At 59.4% G+C, this 24,609-nt stretch overlaps 1 protein-coding gene across 3 annotated transcripts in view; it reads left to right on the top strand.

Moving 5' to 3' along the window:
* OLFM1 (olfactomedin 1) overlaps window positions 1–24,609 on the top strand; it is a 65,038-nt gene that overhangs the window by 17,591 nt on the left and 22,838 nt on the right. For 2 of the 3 annotated variants that reach the window (XM_058302637.2, XM_004467337.4), the window contains exons 3-6: window positions 1,366–1,521; window positions 3,435–3,654; window positions 10,935–11,041; window positions 21,251–22,905. In XM_058302637.2, coding sequence (XP_058158620.1) covers window positions 1,366–1,521; window positions 3,435–3,654; window positions 10,935–11,041; window positions 21,251–21,925 — 1,158 coding nt within the window. In that variant the 3' untranslated portion in view covers window positions 21,926–22,905. Of the gene's footprint in view, window positions 1–1,365; window positions 1,522–3,434; window positions 3,655–10,934; window positions 11,042–21,250; window positions 22,906–24,609 lie in introns of those variants that run through there. The other variant, XM_058302638.2, reaches the window with a different exon arrangement.

The raw sequence follows: 24,609 nt of genomic DNA, 5'->3' as shown, positions 1-24,609 counted from the left end.
TGTGGGGGGGGAGACAAGGAGAGCCATCTAGAGCAAAGCAAGTTCAGTTTCCCATAGAACAGTCAAGGGAGAAGGGATCAGAGAGACCAAGTCACTCCCATGCTGTGTTTTACAAACTGCAATTTTTTAACAGAATTTGCCTGCGATACTTTTAAATAAGCAGTCATGCCATCCATCCATCCATTTTTAAACGCTGAGATAAGCAGTGGCAGTCTTCTCCACACCGAGTCTCCTTTTGATGGTTCTCTCATTTTATTATATTTTATTTTATTTTTGTTATGTTATGATTTGATCTGCTGGGGTGGAGAATGCCGTCATCTCTTCTTGTCACTGGTGAGGCACAACTGTCTGATGCCAAGATGATTTTGTTCCTAGAAGGGGGAGAGTATTTTTAAATTTAGCAAAACCCAGAAATGAATATTTGCTGCTATGGAGGTCGCTTCCTCTCTAGTAATTGGATTAGATTCTGAGAAAACGACCCCAGCACCACTGCGTCAATCCCAAGCTGCCTTCCACCTCCCCACGGCCCCAACTGCATTTGCGCAGACACACGGGTCGGTTTCCTGAAAATAAAATGCACTGGCAGGTGGCTGCACTAAAACTGTTTTTCTTTTAAGCGCTCTGAATATTAAAGTTCCATCTTGAGGCTAGACTCAATTCGGATCTGCCTGTAACGATGTAAAACAGCGATTCTTCATTTGCTGGGTGATTGATTCCTGACTCGAGGTTCTGAATGTGCATGTTTGCTGAGCAGTCATCGCCCTATGATGTTGTGGGCTGTGATGGATGGCATACGAGATGGGGGAGAGAAAGCCGTGATGCAGAATCAGGGGCAGCCGTTCCCTTGTTCCTTCACTCTGCCCCTAAGCAGTCAACCTTCTCAGCAAGACCCTCCGTGAGCTGTAAGAGGCAAAGAGCATTTCTGCCTGGGCAGGGATGGCCCAACATTGCTGTTGGGCTCTGTTGGTGTTTAGGCTTGCCTGACGATTTCCTCCTGCAAAACAAAGAGATTGGAGCCAGTACCTTCCCTGAAAAGAAAAGTACACGTTCCCAGGGCCTGTACCTCCGGGCCCACAGAGCGAGGACAGGGAGAATTCTGCCTCCCTGATTTGCATCCCTGACTCTAAGAGCACGTCCCCAACGAGGGCAGAGGAAATGTTTACCAAACCAATTTGCTCTGTTTGGGGAGTTCTTGGTCATAACAATCCCCAATGCTGGTGATTAACTAGTAAATAATGCATGGGCCGCCTCGGGTCCCCAGGATGCGGGCTGTGTAGAAAAGGTCAGCGGCGTGTATTGGGAAGCAAATAAGACCGTCTGGCACCTGCTGCAGCTCTTTGCTTGAACCTGTTGCCTTTTTGACAGGTGCAAAACATGTCTCAATCCATAGAAGTACTGGACAGGCGGACTCAGAGAGACTTGCAGTATGTGGAGAAGATGGAGAACCAAATGAAGGGGCTGGAGTCCAAATTCAAACAGGTGGAAGAGAGCCATAAGCAGCACCTGGCCAGGCAGTTCAAGGTATGTCCCCCCCCCACCTCCACCTCCCCTCCCTGCCCCCTCCTCTGAGGCTGTACTCGTTTCCCTGCATGTTCTTTCCCCCTTTCTTCCGGAGATAGTGATCTGGGGCCTGGGAAATGCACAGCAAGGATCTTTTGGAGATAGAGAGGCTACCTGGCCTTGCCCTAGTTGAGCAAAAGGAAGGGGCAAGTTCGAGCAGCAGCTTTCAGCACCTATTAGCTTCCATACTCCTCTCAGTCTGGTTTGGATGCCAGGGGTCCCCGAGTCCACGCTGCTCCAGCCAAGGCACGTGTTAGCTGGGAAAGGGGCATCATCCGCTCTTGCTGTTGCACAGCTGCTGCAGGTAAATCTCATTAGCCAGGTATTAGCTTAATTGATCAGAGCCGTTTCTGAGCAGGGAGCGTCAGGGCAGTTTTTCACATCTGACCTAATTTAGCAATGAGGAGGCACACTGTAGCTTTGCAGAGGCACTGGTGTCTTTCTCACTTGGTGGGTAAGTGTTCCTCTTCTCCAGGGCTCAGAGACAGAGTCCGTTGGGCAGAAAATTCTGAATACTTATGTACAAATATGTGCATATACACCTAGAGTTTACTCGCCCTCAATCTGATTAAAGTGGGAAATTATATGCACCTTAATTGAGGCATACATACCTGCTAATTAGAAATCTAGCCCAGATGTAAATGCATGGGTCAAATTACACAGCCCTGCTCCAGTGAAAATTGCTGATGTGCTCTGTCTCTGTCTTGTCTTCCCCGTCCTTTTTATGCTAATGTTTTTCTTTGATGCATTCCCTGCATGAAGCAAGAACTAATTCTCTTTTAAAAGCAATACATTAGATAGCCAAAATTGCAAGCTAATGAAGTTATAAATCTATATTATAAACAAAACGATAGTGGGGCTGATCCTGTGAGGAGAGATGAGCCAATTGCACATGTCAGAGGCAGCTGAATGTGCTGTCCTTGCTTCTGACATGTCATTGTGAATTATCTTGGAAAGAGATTTTGACTTGTCTGACCAGAAAGAGTTTGTGTCTCTCCAAAAGGGCCAGCTTGCCCTTCTTGGTGACAGACTCAAACTCCTCTGAAGGCAGAGGCATCTTCAGCCACTGTGGGTGGCTCATCTTTGAGAGCACCCTCCATGGGGACATCTCACCGAGCTCTAAAATTTGGGGCATTGTGGCTTTGGGGGAAGAGAAGCCATCCTTTGCCATTTACCATGCTTAAATTGCATTAAAACATTTATTCAGAAATCTAAACAACTGTTAAAGCAGTTTGTTTTGACTAACTCCAGCATTAAATTGTGATTTTTAAAAAAGTGACCATGAAAATATCTGTCTATCAATGGCTATCTGTTTAAGGCAGCAGGCTAGTGAGCTAGTTCTTCAACAGTATTTCATTTTCTTGCTTGCAGGGCTAACTAAAAAGAGTTTTTTCAATGCTGCAGTGACTGAAGAAGCAGTCCACTCCCATGTAACCCCGAAAGAGAGCCAGAGAGCTTTTTGCACCCTGCATTTTTACTAATATTTTCCAATACATAGCACCATATCACTAAGGAACCTTGAACACAACCAGGATCCTCCTTTGCATGCGACTGTAGATGCATTTCATGAATAGTTTGAACCCTTGTCAATGCATTTTTGAAAAAGAAAAAAAAAACTTTGTGTATGTGACCTAAAGCATGTAACCTTAAGATGTTGCATTCTAAACTGACAATAAAGACCTTTCCCAAATAATGCTGGTGTTCTGAAGACTGTTTAATATGCTCTTCTAACTCATTTGGACCAGAATAAATAAATCTGTAAATAAAGTGGGAGGATGCACAATTTCCCTCGTGTAGGGAGAAGCCAGGCCAAGGCAGGGTGTTTCAAGTTTTTGCACGCATCGCACTGAACCCAGCTTATTTTAACCTTGCAGGCGATAAAAGCGAAAATGGATGAACTTAGGCCTTTGATCCCTGTGTTGGAAGAGTACAAGGCCGATGCCAAATTGGTATTGCAGTTTAAAGAGGAGGCCCAGAATCTGACGTCAGTGCTTAACGAGCTGCAAGAGGAAATTGGCGCCTATGACTACGATGAACTTCAGAGCAGAGTGTCCAATCTTGAAGAAAGGCTCCGTGCATGCATGCAAAAACTAGGTAGGCCCAGAACCCTGCGGGGCTGCCCTGTCCTCTCGGGGCTCACGGCACAGCCTTAGGGAGTGGTGCTGAGTGGACAGCGCCAGGGAGTGGTGCTGAAGTGGACAGCGCCTAGGGAGTGGTGCTGAACTGGACAGCGCCCGCCTGGCTGCAAGGAGGCGCCAGCTCTGTTAGGGCTTGTGGGCAGGTCCACCTGGAGAAGTAGTGGAGGATGTAGACCGTGCCGTGCTAGGGCTTTGTCCCAATCCTGTGCAGAGTCCATGTCACAGACCCCACAGAGTCACACATCTGGAAAGTAAATTGGGATGATACTAGAGGCCACGTGCCCCCTGAAGTATGGGTGGGTGTGTGGGCAGGTGCTGGGTCGGGTTGAGTTTTTAAGACAAGTTTAACAGGGCTGGAAACATAAATCTCAGATTCCCTCCAAGCTGAGAAATCGGGCCGTTGCGGTGCCTCGAGTCGCTGAATCATGCACAGTTTGAATGAAAAGGAATATAAAATTCAATCACATCACAGTAGATTTGTCATTCCCAGCAAGTGAGGGAGCCCCTCCTGCCAGGAAAATATTTGAACCTCTGAACAAACACATTCCTTGCTCCCCCGTGTTTCTGAGAAGGACCCCCAATGTGGGGAGAGCTATTTGGATTCTTATTTGCTACTAAATACCCACTTTCCTTAATCACTTTCCAGTTAATTTCTTTAACAAATCTTAATATGTTATTGTCCACTTCACTTTGAAATAACATGTTTTAAATCCTCATCCCATTTTGAGGTTTTCTGAACAAAGATTTAGTCGGCCTTCCTCAGCAACTGTTTCTTAACCCAGAGATGGTTAATTTTCAAATCGTATACTTTTTAAGATAATTTTGCTTTGCTTTATGAGGCTGTTTCCCTTAGGTTTTCTCTGACATTATAACTTGTTCCCTCCTCCCTCACCCCAAATATTTATTATAAACTTAAAACAACCCCCAAAGAACAAATACTTTTTAAAACTTTCCAGTGTTGCTAGGCAGGTCAAAGAGACAGAGTATTCAATGGGAAAAAAATAGAGCCAGAGTCAGCCGGTCTTTTTGTTTAAACAGGTTCCTGCTTCTAAATTGTTTTTTTTTTAAGGCTGTTATGGATGAGCTCAGTAAAGGCACAAACTTCCAGTTGCCCCCGCCCTGAAGGGAAGGCAGTGGGCAGTTCCAGGGTTGTAAGCACCGATCTGTTTTCATGTGTGCTCTCTCACCCCAGGGACAGCTTTTCTCGGGGACGTGGCAGCCCCAGGTCTCCATGGTGCCCAGTCCTGGGGGGTCAGGGCTGCGTAACCCGGGGCCGTCCCTGGAGGGCTCTAGGTGGATCCTCTCCACCATCTCTTCCCATCTTGACATTCTAAGAGTCTGTGCAGATGTTGGCGGCATTGGGGATTTTACTGCAGGGCTCTTTCCCAGGCCGTTTCTGCCTGTCCTCTAGTGATTTTCTCTGTTGTGGGGCTCTTTGATGACTTCTCTGGCTTTCCTAAGCTCCCCATCGCCACTCCCCCATCAGGCCCTCCCTGCCTAGGTCAGGGGTTCTGGACACTCCCATGCGGGGAAACCAGAGTGGGGGGAGAGAGGATATCTGATGTTTATTTCCCCACAAGCATTGTCCTCCCTCCCTGATATACCAGGGAGAAGCCAAGATCAAACCTACACATTTTCCAAAAAATAATGGATCGAGGGAGCCAAATAGAAACTCAAAGTGAAAAGTTACAAATAGTAAGCTGCTACGGGCCCTCCCGAGAGGAGCTGTCCCTCGCAGGACCCTGGCCTTCCCATCTGTGCCGCGCCTGTTTTCAGAAGCTGGTGAACTTACCTGATGGCATAGGTTCTTGGGGCTTTCACATGGTCACCCGGGAGCTGCTAGAAAAGCTGATTCAGGAGTAAAGAGAGAGGATAAACAGGCCCCCAGAGACCGACATCCTACCCTTGGAGTGTTGCCGTGTGGTTTCACTGCTGCACTTGGTTCTCTCTTCAGAAGGAGGGTGAGGTCTAAGCAGACACGCTGGATGGGAAGCCCTGGGGGTGGGGCCCAGGGGCCTGCATTTTAGCCAGCACCTGGGTGGTTTAGGTGCTCCCCAACCCGGAGGACCCCTGGTCTGGGCAAGGGAGTGCTAAGAGAAGAGAAGGCCTCTAGACAGCAGGTTTCTTCCTCATCTGGGAACTGGAGGTACGGGGAGTCCCCATGCCCCAGGGTGACTGTGCCCATTCACGGAAGTCACTCCCTCCACTGCTCAGCCCTGGCCCGGGTCAAGTCATAGTGATGGGGTGGGTAGAGAGATAGACCAATGGGTCAGTGGTGGAGGATAGAAGACAGATGGCTAGATGGATACAAGGATCAATAGATGGGTACACAGGTAGAGACAGATGAATGGATAGAGATAGCTGATAGAGATAGATGGATAAATAGGTAATGGATGAATGGATGCTTAGAGATGGATGGAGATAGACGGAGATAGAGAGTTAGATGATAGATAGAGATGATAGGCAGATATATAGATATAGGCATGGACATAGATACAGATAGATAGATGATGATAGATGATAGATATAAATGATAGATTTAGATTTAGCAGCTGCTGCTGTTGCTTGTCCTTCCTCTTACCAGGCTTTCTTTCAAGCTCAGTAACTTAAGTACCCAAGTAATACCCTGTGGCTGCTTAATTTTGTCTTTATTTGAGCCTTGCAAATGGGACCAGTCTCAAGATTATCTTGACAGCAGGTTTCCTTGTACAGATTGCAGGTGAACATGGAACAAAGGAAGGCAGCTTTCTGGGCGGGTAAGACTTAGCAAGGCTCTAGCCATGCAGTAGCCAACAGTCCTGCCCACGTCTTCAGGGGGCTTTTGGGATGTGCTGGGGTACGGTCTGACTGTAGAACCCCTGCTCTAGTGCATAGAGTCTCGGTCGCCTTCATGGTGGTACAATGACAGGGGACCCCTGCAGCTCTTCATAATTTCTCCTATTAGGTCTCTCCTGGTCTTCAGCTTCCCTTTGAGTAGATATTGCTGATCCCAAGATACATGCAAAACCAAACAAAACAGGGGCTGCGGGTGCCCTTTGTTTCACCTTTCAGGTAGAAAGAGCCCTCTCTCGATGGTAGGGAGGTTTTCCCTAGTGGCCCAGCAGAGCTGTGAAGCGAAAGCCCCGTCTGGAAAGCCACTAAGCCTGGAGCCAGCATTCAGACCTCTCAGCCCCTGGGCTCAGCCCCTGGGGGGAAGTGATTTGGTGGGGCTTCCTGGAGTCCCTCTTGTTCCTCGAGACCCCCATCCCCAACTGCTGAGCTGGGGCATGGGGCATTGCTGCCTCTCTCTGGGACCCTGAAGGGCCAGATGCTCCAGCTGTAAACAGTGAACAGGGAGCTCATGCCAGGAGCAGCATGCCGCGCTCACCTGCCTGCTCGCTGCTGGCCCCAGCTGCCCCCCTGTCTCTGACCTTTCAGGCTTCCTGTTTATCGCATCCTATTAACTCTGATCCTAGAGGCTTCCTTAGTTTCTCTTCTTTTAAAGGGTGGAAGGAAAGAGCCCAGATTCCTTTGTGCCTCCAGGGTCCATTAGGGGGTTTATCTGTGTCACCAAGATCATGCTGAACAAAGCCTGCTGGCTCCAACCTCAGAACACTCCCTGGCCGGCTGGCCAGTGGGCGTGGAGCCCACCCTGGCTTCCGCTTGGTGAAAGCCTGGTCATGGGCTCCTCTTCCCATCTGAGGATGCCAGGGCCTGGCCCTTTGCTTTGGCACTGCATCCTATACCCTTGTCCCTGGGGAGACAAGCCTGGAATCTCCTATCCCTGGCCCCTGAGATGCTAGCAGGGGCCGTGGAGGCAGGGTGGCTGGGTCCTCACCTCCTCCGGGGACCCGGGCAGCTGGCTGAGTGAGCTGCTGGCAAGGACGGGGCCAGGGAGGCAGCTAGCACGAGTGGTTCCCAGCACCGCTTCATTTCCGGGCTCCTTCCAGGTGATGCCCAGGACCGAACATGGTGAAGGGCAGGTTTCCCGAGCTTCTGTACCCCCGCCCACGGGAATGAGCTGGAACGAGCACCTGGGACAACTCCTCCGGTACCCACCCGGGGCCCAGCAGCCAGGCTCCACATCTGAGCATGAGGTCTGCATGGGAGGCTGCTCAGATTTCAGAATACTGTATTCGCAAGGGCCTGTATCTACCCAAGCTCCCAGCTCTGCAGAGTTCTCCCAACTTTCAGAGGATATGAGCTGGGACCAAGGAAGATGAGGCTGGGCGGTGGGGGCAGGGGCCAGCTCATCGCCCTCCTTCGCCTGGTTTCAGCACTGCCCCGAGACCCCCTTCCTCCAGCTGAGTTCCCTGGTGGGTGCTTGCCCCTGGGCCACTCCGGGTGCCCTTTTGACATCATCTGGGCTGCAGTCCAGAATTGGCTTCTGTCTAAGGGCCATCGAGAAGCAAGGGCCCTCGTCTGCCCCAGCTGGCCACACGTTCTCCTTCTGGAGACCTGACCTGGGCCCTGGCACGGCCAGGCCCACCCTGCCGGCTGCTGCTCAGCCACGGGGCTTCTGTCAGTCCCATCCGTTCCTGAAACCTTCGGCAGAACCAGTCTGGACGGAGACCCAAAAAGAACTGCCCTGCTCAGGGAGGGCAGGTGCCCCCACCCCAGAGGGCCTGGCAGAGGGAGCCTGTGGCCAGCAGTTCATAGACACTGGGCGCTTTTTGGGCCCCTCTGATCAGTGACTGTGACACCCTCTGCAGGGTGGCTTGGCAGGAGCCAGGGGAGGGGTGCCTTTCCCTGTGGGGTGGGCTTAAGGAGAAGGACGCCTGCACGTCCCCCTTCTCTGAGCTCAGGCCAGCAGGTCCATGGCGGGCCGGCAGGATGTGGTGTGACGGAAGCTGCCCTGTGCTGGACGTGGCTGCACCCTTCTTCCATAACTCTAGGTCTGAGGGCATTTGGGCAGTGGCCGCTGGCCTCATCGGTCCTCAGTACCTGCCGTGGCCCTCTGTCCTACAGAAAATGGATTCCGAGCCAGGGCCCCGGGGTACCACACCCACTGGAGAGGGGCAGCGCCTCTGGGTGGGCCAGACCAAATGCCATTGTGCTCGGAGCCGGGACGCTGAGCTCAGGAGAGGGCCCCTCCCCGCCCACCTCTGCTGGGACTGAAAGCACAGGCTCAGGAGGGTTTTTCTAGGGGACCGAGTTCGCCCCTATCACCGCCGGTGGCGCAGCTTCATGAGGATGCAGAGGTGGCGCTCGTTGGTGCCCGAGGTGGGGAAAGGTGGTAGACACGGCAGAGGTGGGAGCACAGGAGCAGTGCGTCCCGCCAGGCGTGCCCTGGCCCCCTCAGCCAGGCGTGGGGTGGCATTCAGAGGCAGAGCATCGGAGATGCCGTGATGGAGAGGTGCCGTTCGGGGACAAGTTGCAGAGGAGGGGCAGGAAGCGGGGGGGTGGGGGCATTCGATGGGGAGACCCGGTTGGGCCGGGCGCGGCGGCACGAGCCTCAGGGCGGGGGTATGGAGGGGAAAGCAGTATACCTGGGTGGGGCAGGCTGGGGGCTCTGCTGTGCGGTCAAGGTCACGGAAGTCTCCGCTTGTTGATGGAACGAAGTGAAGGGCTGGAGCCGTGCCGTTCTCTTGGATGGAAAAGCAGCAGGTTGTCCCCGGAGGCGTCCAAACCTTTGGGGCAACAGGTCCTTTGATCTCTTTTCGGGTAACAGGCAGGACCCCCGTCCCCGGCCAGCCCTGCGGAGGCCTTCCATGGGAGCTCACAGGGGTGTAACCTATCTCAGGTGGACAGTGACACCCGGGTGGCAGGCAGGGACTGGGGGGCCCAGGGGAGCAGGAGGAGGGGGCTTCCATCTTACCTGGGCAGCCCTGACCGAATCCCCCTCAGGGTGCTGGGTGGGGTCAGCCTCGGGTCCCCATTTCTCCAGGGCCCCTCTTTTAGAGGCGCTCTCGACACCCCTCCCCGAAGCCCCGAGGAGCACGTGGCGTGAAAGGCGGATCTGGCGCTATTTCTGTGGGCAGCTTCTGGTCGCCCCGGCACCGCCCGGCCCTGCAGGTGACCTCTCCCCTTCTCTGAACACCCCCACCCGCAGATGGCACGGCGGGCAGGGGCTTGCTCCAATCGCCAGCAGCGAGACGCAGCAGCTGGGCGCTTGCCCGGCACATCCTCTGTGACTTTACGCGTGGAGACACTCGTACCCCACTTTCAGGTGGAGAGAGCGCGGGTGGCACCCCGAGGCTGGGCAGCGGGTGGGAGTGCGCCGGGCTGCGCCCCTGCCCCCTGGGCGGCTTTGGCAACCCGACCCAGCCTCCGTGCTGGGCAGGATTATCGCGGCCCCGCTGCAGTCCTGGTTAAGTCACCCGCGGTCTTCCTGACGCCCGGCCCCTCTCTGAGCCTTACAGACCCGTGCCCTGGCTTCGGGGGCCTGGCAGGGGCAGGGCGCGGTGGGGGCGACGGCCGGCCCCCACCCCCTGCCCCCGGTCTACAGCATGTGGCCTTCCAAGGCCGGCGAGTGGGCGTTCCTTCTGGAGGAGTTACAGGGCCGTGCAGCACGGGCTCGGCTTCAGGGGAATGCGTGGGGCATTGGCACGATGCGTCGGGCGTCACCAGGGAGGCCCCAGGCGGGTGCTGGGCTCCAGCGTCCTTCCTGCCAGGATGGCAGCGGGACCCTGAGCCACCTCCCCCTACCTGGGCCCTGTCTGTGCACATAAGGTCCCTGGTGAGACCCCCACCCATGCACCAGCATCTGTCAGCTTCCGGACCCTGGGCTCCCAGCAGAAGCCGGCCCCCGCCCCTCCCCAAGAGCCCCGGCACGTGGGCAGACTTGCCCTGCTCTCACCGGTAGGAAGGTGCGCAGGGCGGAGGCCCCTGCACGGACGGGCCACAGTCCTGGGGTGCTGGGAGCTGTCGGTTCATGAGAACGACCGTCCCTGGATGCAGGCCTTGCGCTGTCACTGGGTGGTCAACGCACTCTCTTGGGGAAACTCACGACGGCCTCAAGGGATCACACTGTGGCTGACCCATTCAGCAGAGGGGTCAGCGGGGTCTCGTGGAGGCCGGTGCCCACCCTGGCCCTGCCGCCCCCAGCCGCAGGGACTCTGAGGGGTGCAGCCTCCCTGGCCCTCTGTGCCTGGAGCATGGCGTGAGCAGCTCTTTAGCAGACGTCCCAGACACACGCACGGAGCCAGCGAAGGGTCCGGGGGGTGGGGGCGCCAGCCCGCACAGCCCGGGGTCTGCCCTCCGGGCGGCCCGCAGCCTCACCTCCCTCTCCCGCACCCCGCGTGCGCTCTCTTCCAGCTTGCGGCAAGCTGACGGGCATCAGCGACCCCGTGACGGTCAAGACCTCTGGCTCGCGCTTCGGGTCCTGGATGATGGACCCTCTGGCCCCAGAAGGCGACAACAGGGTGAGTGTGGCGGAGCCGCCGAGGCCTGGGCCCGGGGGGGCACCTGGACGGGGGCTCCTTCTCGCTGGTGATGAGCCGCGTCCGCCCGCCAAGCAGGGCACTCCGGAGCCGTGGCCCCGCAGACGCGCCGTCCTCCAGGGCGTCCGCTCCTGGAGAGCGCGATTAGCCCTCCTCCAGAAGAGGCCCCCGAAGGCCGTGGCTCCCTCTTTGGGTGGGGACCCCAAGAAGCCGGGTTCGATTCCAGATCCCAAAGGCAGTGTCGTAAATGCGGGCAGAGGCCCCTTCAGGGTGGAGGTGGGGGAGTCTGGGCAAGGGGCATCCGTCCCGCATTCGTGTGCCGGCTCGAAGCCACCACGGGAGGGACCCTGACATGGAGGGGGTAGGGTGGGACCGAGAGCTCGCCCGCACCTGCAGGCGCCCCCAGGTGCGGCTCAAGCTGGCCTCCCTCCTGCTAGAACCTTCCCAGGCTCCCCGTCTCTGCTTCCGTCTGGGGAAAGGCTGGGGGAGGCTTGTCTTGTTCTAACGACACCTCATTTGTGTCTCATTTGCTATTCCTTTCATGGCTGATGGAAACCCGTGTTCCGTTTTGATTGAAGAAAGAGAGCGTGCTCTTTTTCTAGGCTTTTTCCCCCAGGGTACGAGCTGGGAGAGAGAGAGGGAAACAAGCACCGGCTTCACAGGGGGCCGGGGTTGCTGCTCAGGCAACTTCGGGAAACGGGAGAAGAGGGCGGCTGGCTCTGGGGCGACACTGGGCTCCCCCAGCCCCTGGGCGCCCGTCGCCGCCTCTTAGAGCCTCCCACTCGGTGCCACCGCCAGCCACGAACTGCCGCACGTGGCTGCCCCCGGGCGGTCTTGAAAGCCCCTGCCTGGCAGCCCCCTCTGGGAGTCCCAGGATCTCCGTCACCCAAAATGAGAGACGCTCCCACGGTGTGCGCTGGAGGGAGGGGAGCTGGTTGCGAGTCACCGCCCTTTGGAAATCCACGCGCCGCAGCCCATCCCCGATGGCCGGCAGCAAGAGTGCCCAGTTCCGGTCTGCTAACTCCTTCTGAGGAGTGCTGGAAAGTTTTCTTTGGATTGAGAAAGGGACGTGGAGCTCTGAGGTCCATGCGACTTCATCTGGTTCAGTTTTAGTGGGAACGGATGGCTCCAGCCCCCTCTCCCCTGAGGCTTCTGACCCCTTTGCCCCCAGCCCCCCTCAGTCTCCGGTTCAGAAGCCGGCACGCGGCCTGGGCGCTCGTAGGTAAAACACGCACCCAGCCCAGTTGCCCCTCCTGGGGAGGAGGGACGGAGGCACAGGGCTAGCGGGCTCTCCAAAAGCTTGTTCCGTTCATCTTCGTCTAACAGTCTCAGAGAGGCACCACTCCGTCCCAGCAGGAGGCGGGGGCCCACCCCAGCACCCCTGCGGAGCCCCGGACAGGGCTATCGGCAGCAAACCCGGCTACGGGGGCCTCTGCCTTTGGAGGGGGGAGAGATTGTTTCCGCTTCATTTTTCCAAAGCATGACAGCTGACGCTTGAACCTTTTCTAACAATTTCATTGGCGAGTTGTTATCTCTGGCCGCTCATTTATTCCGTATCCCACCTGGGACGCTCCACTGCTGTTGGTAGTTTGGTTTAGGAGCGCCTTCCTGCCATCTGCAGGTGTTGGTGATAATAATAGGAATGCAGAAATTAAAGCAAGATGGTGATGGCAGAGGGTCCCATAGTCCAGGCACTTTGCCTTTTTGTATTAACTCTGGATAGACCGTGGTGAGTGTGACACACCCACGTTATTCCAGCGCACACCTCCACTGTGTCGATGGCAGAACGGGGCTGAAGAAGCCAGCTCACTTGCCCGAGGTCTCCGGCAGGGTGGGTCGGTGGTTTCACTGGACAGATGTCTGTCGCGGGCCCTGATACCCCAAGATGAGTCTCCTGGTACCCTAAGTCCCCCTTGCCCCTCTTGCCTGCAGCCCCTCCTGCCCCCACTACCCTGCCCCCCAGTGCAGTGGGGGAGGCCACCACCACCAGGCAGGCTGAGCGGGGTCTGTGAGCAGGAACTTTGGCCTCGGGGCTCCGGGGGACAAGCCTGCTGGGGTGTTTTGTCCGCCGCTAGTCCTACAAATGAGCCTCCTGGCCTCCGTTTTAAGTTCATTGCCCTTTGCCGTGGAGAGCTCTGATGAACGAGCCTTTGTCCAGACACCACCTGCCCGGCTCTGACGCGCCTCTGACAATCCGCTTTGTGCAGGACAGCGCGGGTGTTGGTTTGCGAAGCTGTCGAGGTGATGATGGATTCTTTTGATAATTAGACGTCCATTTGCCACCTTGTGACCCGTGCAGATGGTGCCTGCCGAGGGGAACTGTGGAAAGGGGTGGTCTTGGCGGGAAGCAGCCGCCGAGGCGGGGAAGGGGCGGGGCAGGGGGCACGGCACGGGGCGCCCCAGCGCCCGCTCTGTGGGGGTCACTCGGCCGTGCCTTCTTCCCCAAGCAGGGCTCTGGCGCTCCGTCCACCACTCAGCACAGCCACCTGCTGTCCCGTCAGGGCTGCCCCCGCTTTGTTCCGTTTCGATCTCTTCCCAGCCGGTTCTGATGACAGCGACAGCAGGAGGCCAATAACTCCCTGCAAAATTAAAAAAATAAAAAACCCAAGTCAGAGCCGTCGGGAGGGTGCGGCCAAGGGGCGAGAGGAGAGTGGACATGGGACCCTCTGTGGATTTGGTGGCAAGCCCCAGCCAAGGGGGCGGCCAGCTGCAGAGGGGCGCAGCGCAGAAGGGCCACGGGTGGCCTTTGCGACGAGGTGGGGAGCAGGGCCTCCCTGGCAGCCTGTGCGTCCGTCTGTCCTTCCAGATGTGTGTCAGACACTGCGCTTCCCCTTCCCCATGCTCAGAAACCAGCTTTCCTCTGCCAGGAGCTACCGGCATCCCTCAGCTGGTGCCTCCTTTTCTCCCCCAGCCCCCCGACTTAGACCCCACAGCTACGGCACCATCCAGGGAGGCCACGTGCGCTCCAGGGGTCCCAGTTCACGGGCAGCCTCTCCGACACGCACTGTCCTTTTAAAGCACGGTGCCAGCATCCCAACACTGGCCGCTTGGCCTGAGGACCCCGGGCCACTGCCCCCGGACTTTACGAAAGGACCCAACCCTACCCCCAGGAAATCCAAGGGGGCTGCGATTATTAAAACTCTGTCATTTTACAAGTAGCGATGAGCTTAGCTCAGTGTTTAAAAGTCCTTACCGCGACTTTTTTAGGCAGTGTCCTCTGAACAGTGCCTTTTTATGAGAATCGTGGAACAAACACCCATGTCCCATCCAGGTTTTTCTCAGTGGGATCCGGAACATCCTGGGGTTGGCGGGTCTCTCCCTGCTCCCTTGCAGGCTTCAGGCATCTAAGTTGCCACATGGTGCAGCCCCCGCTAGAGCTGCCAGCTGCCCCACCGCCCTCTCTCTGCCCATTCAGCGAAGGTCTCCCTGTTGAGCATCTTTCCCAGTGGCCCAGGCTCTTTGGCATTCACCATTCGTTCAGAGCACGTGGCAGGTGCCACGGAGCGCAGGTCCTTTCGCTAGCATGGTCTCCAGGCCAGGCTCAAAGGCACGGCAGATACCCATCCCCTACCTGCCCTTCACTGAGCCCGGCCTCGACACTGAAGAGCCAAAGAGAACAAGAAGGAGGGTCAGGCAACGCCCGTGTTTTCAGTACGTGCGGCCACGGGAGCTGAGGGTCCGTCGAGCCGTGGGCAGGCCCTGTTTTCTTCCCTGGGAAGAGGTGCCTTAGAGAGGCCTCAGCCTCTGTGAGCATGAATTTAAGATTGAATTGTGGATTCAGGGGAGCCATGGCCTTTAGTTTCTCTCCGCTGGCCAAGAGATCCTTGCAGCTGGGGAGGGAGGAACTTGGGCACGGCCAAGGAGACCAGCCCCCCAAGGCAGGTGCTTCCACGGAACAGAATTTCACAACCAAACTTTTCAAGAGAGAAGAGAACTCGAGAGGAGAGAATTGCTCAGGTCTCCCTCAGCTTGGTGGAACGGGTTGACCTCATGAAGTGCCACGCCGCACGCCACATGGGCCACATGTGAGGGCCCATTACCCTCTCAGTGGGACTGTCCTGGGTTCAAGTCCCAGCTTCACACTCCTGACCGACCCCGGGGCTGGCCGGTCCCTGAGCCTTCCCCGTCTGCCATGAGGGGCAGCAGTACTGCTGGGCCAGCTGGAGGCCACCGGGGTGAGGTCCCGTGGGGGGTCCACGGAGGCAGTGAGGCCCAGGGGTGCACTCCGAGCCGGGGTGTCAGCACCCCTGCCGCCCCTTTCCAGCTGTGTCATCTCGGGGTCCTCCCTGACTTCGCCGCACGTTGGGCTCATCAGAACCTAAGGAGTCGGGGTAATAAGGCGACGCTGAGGGCCGTCGGTGAGGGCGGGCACGTGGACGCGCGCCCAGCGCCAGCCCGGGCCTCGCGAGGCGCCGCGGCAGTGGTGATGACGCAGCACGTGGCAGGCGGGTCTCGGCCCATCCCCGTCTCCCTGGACAGCAGCCTGCGCGGCTGACGTGACGGTGATTCGGCCACGCACTCCTGCTGGCCCAGGGCAACTTCGCCGGGAGGCTCGGTGGGCAGAGTGCTCCCCGCGGCCCCTGCCCCTGCGTGGGACTCTCCTTCCACGGGGAGGGGCAGCCGAGGAGGAACCTCCCCTGGGCTGTGCCTTCTCCTTGTCCCCAGAATCCACGCCCGGCCAGGGGCCCCCGCAGCCCTTCCGGCCACGTGGGGCCACGAGCGTCTGGGCGCAGGCTCTGCTCACCCCACGAAGGACTAGCCACAGGGTCTGCAGAGGGTCTCCGGGCAGCTGTGAGCATGCCTGTGAGCCATGGGGTGCCTCGCGGGCAGCCGGCTTTCCCCAGAGGCATGGACAAGGGCTGCCCCGGGGTCCACCCTCAACTCCTGAAGGGGAGGAAGAAGGCCACTGCAACGGCGGCACGACAGAGGCCAGGCGGGCGGGAGGAGGGGGCTGCTCGCGAGGCCCGGGATCGAACGGGTTAGGAGAGTCCCCATCCCCTTTGGGGTGTGTGCGGAAGCGCCCGGCTTTCTGGGGTGCTTGGCCCATCTGCGGTTGGCTGCAGTGACCTCGGCGGCACAGGCTGGGAGGGGACGTCCGCTGGCGGTCCACGGGTGCCCCGAGTGAGACGCAGGCCGGCTGCCAGCCACATGGGCCCAGAGAGCCCCCCACCTCCCCGGGCCCCCGAGCAGGGGCTTGGAGGAGACGGTCCCTGGGGGGTGGGCATCACGGCCCGAGGCCTGCCGCTGCCCGGCAGAGGCCCCGAGGAGGGTCTGGCGGAGCCCCGTGGTTCAGATGAGCGGTCTCCCCATGGCCACCAGCCTTCCTTCGGGCCGTGCATGGCCTGGGAGTCCTGCCAGACTTCTGCAGGCGCTCCCAGGCCACTGGGGACCACCTCAGCTCGTCCTATCCAGACCAAGGACAGATGAGAGTAGCTAACGGCCCGTTGGGCAGATAAGGAAACGGAGGCACAGAGGGGTCAGCAAGGGGCCTGGGGGCATGCCACCCACGTGGCTCAGGTCGAAGCAGGTGGGCTGCCGGCGCTTCCTGCCACCGTGCTGGCCCCCAGCCCCCACCGCGGGCAGCCCTCAGTCTCCTGGGATCAGCGGAGTGTGTTCTTCAGGCCTCAGACGTGCACCGAGTCAGGCCGGGGCCAGGTGCTGGGGACACGGCAGTGACTGGGCACCGTCCCCTCCCGGACTCCGAGGACAGCGAGCACGACTCGGCAGGGGGTCTAAGCGTGGTCCATGGGCACCCCTGCGACGCACCACGGACAAACGTATTCTCTCGCGGTTCCGGAGGCCGAAGCCCCAAATCGCAGTGTGGCCAGGGCCGCGCCCCCGGCCCCCTCCAGCTCCCGGGGGCCCCAGGTGCTCCTGGCCGTGGCCGTGGCTGTCCCGTCTCTGCCTCTGTCCTCTCCAGCCCCTCCTCTTCTCCCTGTGTCTCTCCTCTGTGTGTCTCTTGGAAGGGCCCTTGTCACTGGATTTAGGGCCCCTGGGGTAAACCAGGACGGTCTCATCTCACGACCTTCACCAAGCAAGGTCACCCTCACAGGTCCTGGCCACGGGTGTAACTTTTGGAGGCAGCCATCCAACCGTAAAGCCACATGGGTGGGCACCTACATAACCCAGAGGGGAGACGAGCCGGATGGGCCGGCACGTGCAAAGGCCCTGAGGCACGAGACAAGCTGAGAGGAGAGTGGACACCGTGTCTGGCAGGAGAAGGCTGGCCGTGCTGGATCAGGAAGGCTTATAGAGGAGAGTGACGGGCTGGGTTGGCATTCTGGAAGATTCTCATGACGGCTGCACCGGGGCTGCTGGGGCCAGTGAGGGAGCTGACAGCATAACCGAGAGGCGCAGAGGCCCAGAGCAGGCCCTGAAAGCAGGTCTGGTGTGGCAGTCATCGTCTGCAGCATGACCTGGCCGTGTGTGACCCACCAACACCCCTGAATCTTCGGCAGACGAAGGAGGTGAAGAGCCCATGGTGGTCCCGTCCTCTGAGCCCCCTGTTTTGTGCAGGGAAAGCTGAGGCCATGCAGGGAGCGGGGGCGTGGCTCTGCGAATGGCTGTCCACATGGAGGCCGGTTCCTCCGTGCGCACAGAGGCTCGCAGAGCCTTTCCTCAAGACGCAGGGGCCACGGAAGGGCACGGGTCCTCACTGCCATCTCCTGCTGCTCTCAGGTGGAGCGGGAGAAGCCTGCGGGCAGCAGGTGCCCCCCGACACCTGCCTGTTAGCGTGGCAGCCATCCGTGGCACCCGGGCCGAGGCCACCAACATGCACCTGTGTCCCTGCTGTGTCCAGCGGGACCCAAGTAGGCGAGGGAGGAAACTGGACGAAGCCTCCCTGAGACAGGCTGCTTCCCCCCAGCTCCAAGACGTGGTTGCTGGCCAGCGGCCAGGGGGTGGGGGCTAACTCCCAGGATGACCGTGATGGGCAGGAGGGGACTGCATCCCCCGGGGCAGGTGGGAAGATGACGGAACCGGGGACACGCGCTGCACAAGCTCGTGGGTCTGAGAGCTGAGCATCTCGGGGGCTGGGCCCTGCTGGCCATGGCGCTGCTGCCCTCTTGGCGGTGGCCGCTCCGTGCGTGGAAGGGCATTGAGCAGCATCCCTGGGGGCTGCCCACCGGAGGCCGGTAGCAGCCCCCCATGCGTGGCACTCAGAAATGTCTCCAGGCATTGCCATGTGTCCCGGGGTGGGGGGTGCAGGGCACCCCGAGTGAGGAGCCCCGGCCTGGAGGAATGGTTCCGTGCTCACGGTTTGGAGTTGCCTGCATTTGAGCCCAGGTGCCATCCATCGGTGAGGCACGAAAGCCCCTGTCCTGTGAGCAGGTGGCCATGGAGCGGGGAGCCCCCCGGGGACATGTGATCATGGAAAGAGAGTGAGGACAGCGGCACGAGGCCCAGCCCACGTCCTGAACCAATGTGGGGACTGCCCGCTGCGCAGATGCCCAGGCAGCCTGGCCTGCCCGCTGCCAATCAAAGTGACCTTGACAGAGAGAATGGTGGGTTTGCCCAGGAAGCGTGAGTGCCGAGCCCCCCGAGAGCCGGCACCCTGCAGGCACTGCTGCCCAGAGCTGGACCTAGCCCATGCCCAAGGTCAGGGTCGAGGAGGCTGGTCTGGGGCGCTTCCCTGGCCGGCTCGGCCCCCTCAGCCCCGCAGGCTCCCTCCGCGGCTCTCCCCGGCCCCCTGGCCAGCCTCAGCCCTTGCTGGGATGCTGGCATGGACCCCTGCTGGAGGAAGCTCCGGAGCAGTCGGTCAGCTAAGAAGGGTGTGCTGAGTTTCTACGCGGGGCCTGGCACCGAGCCGGCCCCTGGTGGGTGCCTCGGGGTGCGGGTTCCCGCCCCCCTCCACTGTCTAGCCAGGCTGTTGGTTCTCTGCCTTGGCTCCACATCGCAATCACACAGGAAGGTTTAAAACACCCAGTGCCAAGGCCACACCTTGAGCTGGCTAAGTCTGCCCCAGGAATGGGACCACGTGAAGCCCCTCAGGCGACGTGGCCAAGGAAGGGCCCACGTGAGCCTGCAAATGGCAAAGTGAGCCCAGGGCCACGGTGGGCAGCTCAGGCCCCCACCCACGGAGTGAGCCCAGGGCCACAGCAGATGCTTCAGCCTCTACCCACAGAGTAGCCCACGGCCACGGGGGGCAGCCCAGGCTCCCAGCCAGTGGCTCTCAACTTGGCGGGGACCCCAAATCCGGAGGTGAAAGCTGCCCAGAGCTCTCAGACAGGGCAGGGCGGCTGGGTGGAGAACCTCTGGCCCCAGCGTTCCAGGAATCCCTCGGCAGGGAGCTGGGATTTGACCTGAGCCTCAGGGCTGGGGGAGAAGGGGAAGGAAAAGGCATTTCGGGTTCGCGGATCCAAGTGAACAACTCAGAGGCTGGGGAGCTGGTAAAGGGTGGACCCCTAGTCCTGCGACCCTTTGGTGTCCGATCACCGTCATGGGCCTCTCTTCTGCAGGGACCTGTGTCAGCCGGGGGCCTGAGGGGATGTGCACCATGGAAATCGGCCACAGTACCCAGCAGCCTTCCCGCAGCCCACCCCCGGCCCCCAGGCTCCATAGCCGGCTGCTCAACATTTACAGCCTGTGCTGATTCCCCCCACTCCAGATTGCATTTCGGAAGTGCCCTGTCCTGCTGACCGGCCGTCCAGCAACCTGACACTGCGCTCAGCCAGGACTGGCCCAAGGGACGGAAGTGCTGGGACCTGGAGTGCGGGGCGACAGACAAGCCCGCCCCAAGGGCCCCCCCCCGTGGGGGAGGCTGACGCAGGGCCACGTCCACAAGGTGTTCTCCGCCCCGGGGTCGGGGAGGTGCTCCTGCGTCCCAGCTGCACGGGACAGGGCCGGGGTCGGGGCGTTTGTGCTGGGGCGAGTGAGAGGCCATGGGCTCTTGTCGCAGGACGCGGCCTGGCAGAGGCGAGGGGTTCAGCGCTCTGCCCTGGGGTCCTCCAAGACCCTCCCGACCCCGCTGCTGGCCGGCTCTAAGCTGTGACCCACATCCTTGGCAGGCGGGGGACAAGAGCCTCGACCGAGACCCAGTTTAGAAAAAATCTGGTCAAAAACGCAACACATCTGCCTCAAAGCACGTGAACAGTTGTCTCAGGAACAAGGTCATGATTTTTTTTTAACGCGTGTGTAGTGCCAAGTCTGAAAGCTCCCGCGTCCTTAATCTCCCCTGCAGCCAGAGAGCCCCTGATGGATCAAGCAGCTGCCTTATTGCCAGACAGATGTGCAGGGAGCGGGCAGCCCGGCTCAGTCTCCCCTGACTTACTGCGTTGCTTTCTAATTTGTTCCCATATTGGCTGAAAATGACTAAAGCATTTTGTGAAAAGTCTAGACAGTTTTCCAGTCAACCGGCGTTAAAGCAATCATTGGAAATTTCTCCCTCCATAGCCCCGTGCTCGGGCCACTGCTGGGTTTGTGATCGTGGTTGATTTCGACGCCCGGAAGCCTTCTGCGGCACGCGGGTTCTTCTCGCTCCTGCGGTGGAGCGGGTGTGACAATCAGCGATTATGCTCACAGCATCCCAAATGCCAAATGAATGATGTGCCGCCCGGCAGAGGAGATGACTCAATCTGTGCTGCCGTGACAGCCTGGCAGGTGCAGAGGGCTGGGGCCTGCCGCCCGCTGACGTGCGGGGAGCTGCCCTCCCTGGCGCCCTGGATGGCAGGTCCCTGCTGCAGCCGGGAGCCGCCCGGCACTGTGCCCTTCCTGGGCCCTGGGCCACGCCCCCTCCTCTGCTGTCCCGCCGGGAGGGTGACACACGCCCACTGAGCTCTTTTCTTCCGCAAACAGGGGTGAACACGCCTACCGCGGGCAGGCCCCTGGCCAGGGACATGGCAGTGGACACACAGCGTTCGGTGTGGGGTCCCGGGGGGGGGGGTCTCCTTGGCCACCACTTAAGGGAATTGCACGGGCAGCACGGCCCCGCAGAGAGCACGGGCGCGCCACACCGCCGCCTTCCGCAGCCCTCCTCCACGCGGGTGGCCGTCTCACGGGGCGGGAGGGTCCTGTCCCCTTTGGAAAAGGTGGGCTTGGAGGGAAGAGGAGACACGGCATTGCGGAGGGGCGGTCATCGCCCCTCTCGGCTCCTTCTCGACCGTCCCGGGCGCGTCCCGGGGTTGAGTTCCCGGGCCCCTGCCCGGAGCCCGCGGCCCCCCTCGGGCAGCCCTAACGCGTCTGCTCTCCCCGCAGGTGTGGTACATGGACGGCTACCACAACAACCGCTTCGTGCGCGAGTACCGGTCGCTGGTGGACTTCATGAACACGGACAATTTCACCTCGCACCGCCTGCCTCACCCCTGGTCGGGCACGGGGCAGGTGGTCTACAACGGCTCCATCTACTTCAACAAGTTCCAGAGCCACATCCTCATCCGCTTCGACCTGAAGACAGAGACCATCCTCAAGACGCGCAGCCTGGACTACGCCGGCTACAACAACATGTACCACTACGCCTGGGGCGGCCACTCGGACATTGACCTGATGGTGGACGAGAGCGGGCTGTGGGCCGTCTACGCCACCAACCAGAACGCCGGCAACATCGTGGTCAGCCGGCTGGACCCGGTCTCGCTGCAGGTGCTGCAGACCTGGAACACGAGCTACCCCAAGCGCAGCGCCGGCGAGGCCTTCATCATCTGCGGGACGCTCTACGTCACCAACGGCTACTCCGGGGGCACCAAGGTCCACTACGCCTACCAGACCAACGCCTCCACCTACGAGTACATCGACATCCCCTTCCAGAACAAGTACTCGCACATCTCCATGCTGGATTACAACCCCAAGGACCGCGCCCTCTACGCCTGGAACAACGGCCACCAGATCCTCTACAACGTCACCCTCTTCCACGTCATCCGGTCTGACGAGCTGTAGGTCCGGCCGCCCGCCCTCCAAGGACCCACGTCCTCAGAGCGGCTCCCGAGAGACAAGCCGCCAGGCGAGCGACAACCCCAGCAGTGATCGCGACGCATCGGCCGTGCCCTGGGCGCCGGCCCCCCGTGCGCCGCCTCCGTGTCCCCCCCCCCGATTCGCGCCGGCGGCAGACTTGGGAAGAAACCCCCCCCTCCCCGTATTTGCAGCTGGAACTGCAGCCCCGTGTCCCCCGGCTCTCCCCGGCCCAACAACACACTAAAGAAGCAAGGCGGCGACTGTTGGTGGGTCTCGTCCGAGGCCGGCCCGCTGTTGAACCTTCCGCATGGACGTCTTCCTCCGCCGGGGTCGGCTCCGACGGGCGTGAGCGCGGCCCGGGGGGCGGGCGAGCAGGCCCCCGGTGTCCGGCCAGGTGGGCAGAGGCTGCCGGCCCACGTGCCCCCGCGCGGCTCCCGTTTCTCAACTTGTCATTGTCTCTTAGGTTAGCTGTGCTGAGACTCGAAGTAGACCCCGAACCCGCGTCTTAGTACTTACCCGCTGACGGTTGGAATGTGTATATTGAGCAGTTTTGTGCCCACCTTGGTCGAAATCGTACCCAGTAGAAATAGTGTGCCACGTCCTGTTCTTTTCTCGAGGTGGTAACTGTGTATGTTCGGTTTATGCCATGAATGTCGTAAATGTAATGCCGTAGATGGGATTGATAAGTGGATGGTTTTTGTTTCTAAAAAGAAAAAAAAAAATCAGTGTTCACCCCTATAGAGACATACTCGTGTTGATAATAATCAAATGGTTCTCTCCTTGTTCAATTATCTGGATGACGTACTCTCAGGTGAGAAGGGCTGACCTAGGAAACCTCCGTTTCCAGCGGGAAAGGCACGTTTGCGAGGGCAACTGCGCGAGGAAGATACTTTTTTTTTTAAGTACTCAAGGAAAACTTTGTACGATCCAGTTATCTAAGGAACAATAAAAGCAGTAGGAGATGTTTTCTTTTTCACTTTATTTCTGAAGGTTTTACAAGGGAGCCGCACACGGCTCCTTGCAGGTGTATTCCAGAGTTGGTGGGGGCCCCTCAGAAAAGAAGGAAAGACGCTTCCCTTTGGAAGAGTGTGGACGCCCCCCGGGGGTCCAGAACCTGAGGCTCAGCTGGGAATTCCCTCCCAGCTGCTGTCCAGACCGGAAGCCTGCCCCCTCGGGGGTGCCCCCCCGGCCTCTCGTCGTTGCCGCGTCTCTCCAACCCAGCGGTGGGGGCACCCAAGAGGTGGTGGGTGACACAGAGATGCCTGCGGAAGGAAGCTGTGAGCGGGAGCCCAGCCGCTGTCTGGCAGTTAAGGTGCCAAGGTCTGCGGTAGGTCTGGGGGGTGAGGGGAGAGGGGGCCGCAGCCGTCCCTCAGCACATCTGCAGGGCCCCAGCAGCCCAGCCCAGCCGCCCGAGGTCCCTGGGCTCGCTGGGATAAGCCACAGCTCCCTGCCCTGAGCCCTCTCGAGTGCCCTGGGGTTTTATGCTGGCCAGAGGAGGCACAAGGTCAGTGTCCTTCTCCCTGACCAGCTCTGGCAGAAGAGGGCGGCTCGGTGGACCCCAGCATGGCACAGGGTACAGCGGGTGTGCCGCCACCCTCCTCTCCCTCTGCGGCTGGGACGGCTGGCGCCCTGGTACGGTGCTAAACCCCGTGGGCATGCTTCCAGAGTGCCCGTCATTTGTCCTGACAAGACAGCTGGGCCAGAGCCCAGGAGCTTTGGGGTGCAGGCGCTGAGCAGGGACGTCGGTGGCACCCGAGAGGGTGGACATGGCACCGACAGGGGCTTGGTGGTGGCTGCTCCCATGGCCCGGACTCCGGGCCACAGTCGGTCCCCTAAGCTCCCGTCCACACCAGCCGCCCTGGAGCCGCGTCTCTACAACACGGTGTGCCCACCGCTGCCGGGCCGAGCAGTGACCCAAGAGCCCACTGCGGGCGGGACAGCTCCCCCGCCTCGTGCCTGGCACGCGGTGGCCCCTCTCCATCCAGCCTGTCCCTGCGCCACGCCCCTCTGCCCCTCCCCAGTGGGCTCACCCAAGCCCACCGTGCTATGGGGGACCCCGGTGTCCCAGCTGCTCCTTCTCCCAGGGCTTCCTCCTCGCCTCGTCCCAGGCCCAGCTCAGAGCCAGTGCCTTCCAGTAGCTTCTCCAGGTCCCCATCTCCTAGGAGCCTTCCCCGCTTCTCCCTGCCTCCTTGTGGGCTTTGATTCCTTCTCCCATCAGCCCTCGTCTCACCTCTCCCCTTTGCCCACTCCCCTTCTCTGCTCTTATGCCCAATAGATTCTTGGGCAAATTTTTTATTGTTCCAAAACAGGTGACTATCCAAGCCCAAGGTAAAAATTCAGAAGACCTTTCTTGCTGTCTTGCAGTGGCATCACCAACACCTCCTCTGGCCAGGGAGCTCTGAGCATCCATTGAACTAGGACATTGAGGATCATGGGGGGAGGGCAGGGGGGTCCACTGGAAGTCCCTCCCTGAGCAGGCATCCCTCCGGCCCCACACCGTAGGACGAGCTGCCAAGGAAACTTGTACATGTGGGAGGCAGTGCAAGGCTTTCATGTCCACGAGCCATCGTGGAGTGACACTAGTCACTCCAAGTCCCCCGGTGAGAAAGAGGAGCTGGCCCTAAGTACCAAAGCCCTGCGTTTTGCTAGCGCGGCAGGTGAGCTGGGAG

The sequence above is a fragment of the Dasypus novemcinctus genome, chromosome 8 (assembly GCF_030445035.2).
Source record: "Dasypus novemcinctus isolate mDasNov1 chromosome 8, mDasNov1.1.hap2, whole genome shotgun sequence".
In the NCBI taxonomy this organism is placed as follows: Eukaryota; Metazoa; Chordata; class Mammalia; order Cingulata; family Dasypodidae; genus Dasypus; species Dasypus novemcinctus.
The sequence above is the reverse complement of the archived record's forward strand: the minus strand, read 5'-3'. Positions and strand labels throughout refer to the sequence as shown.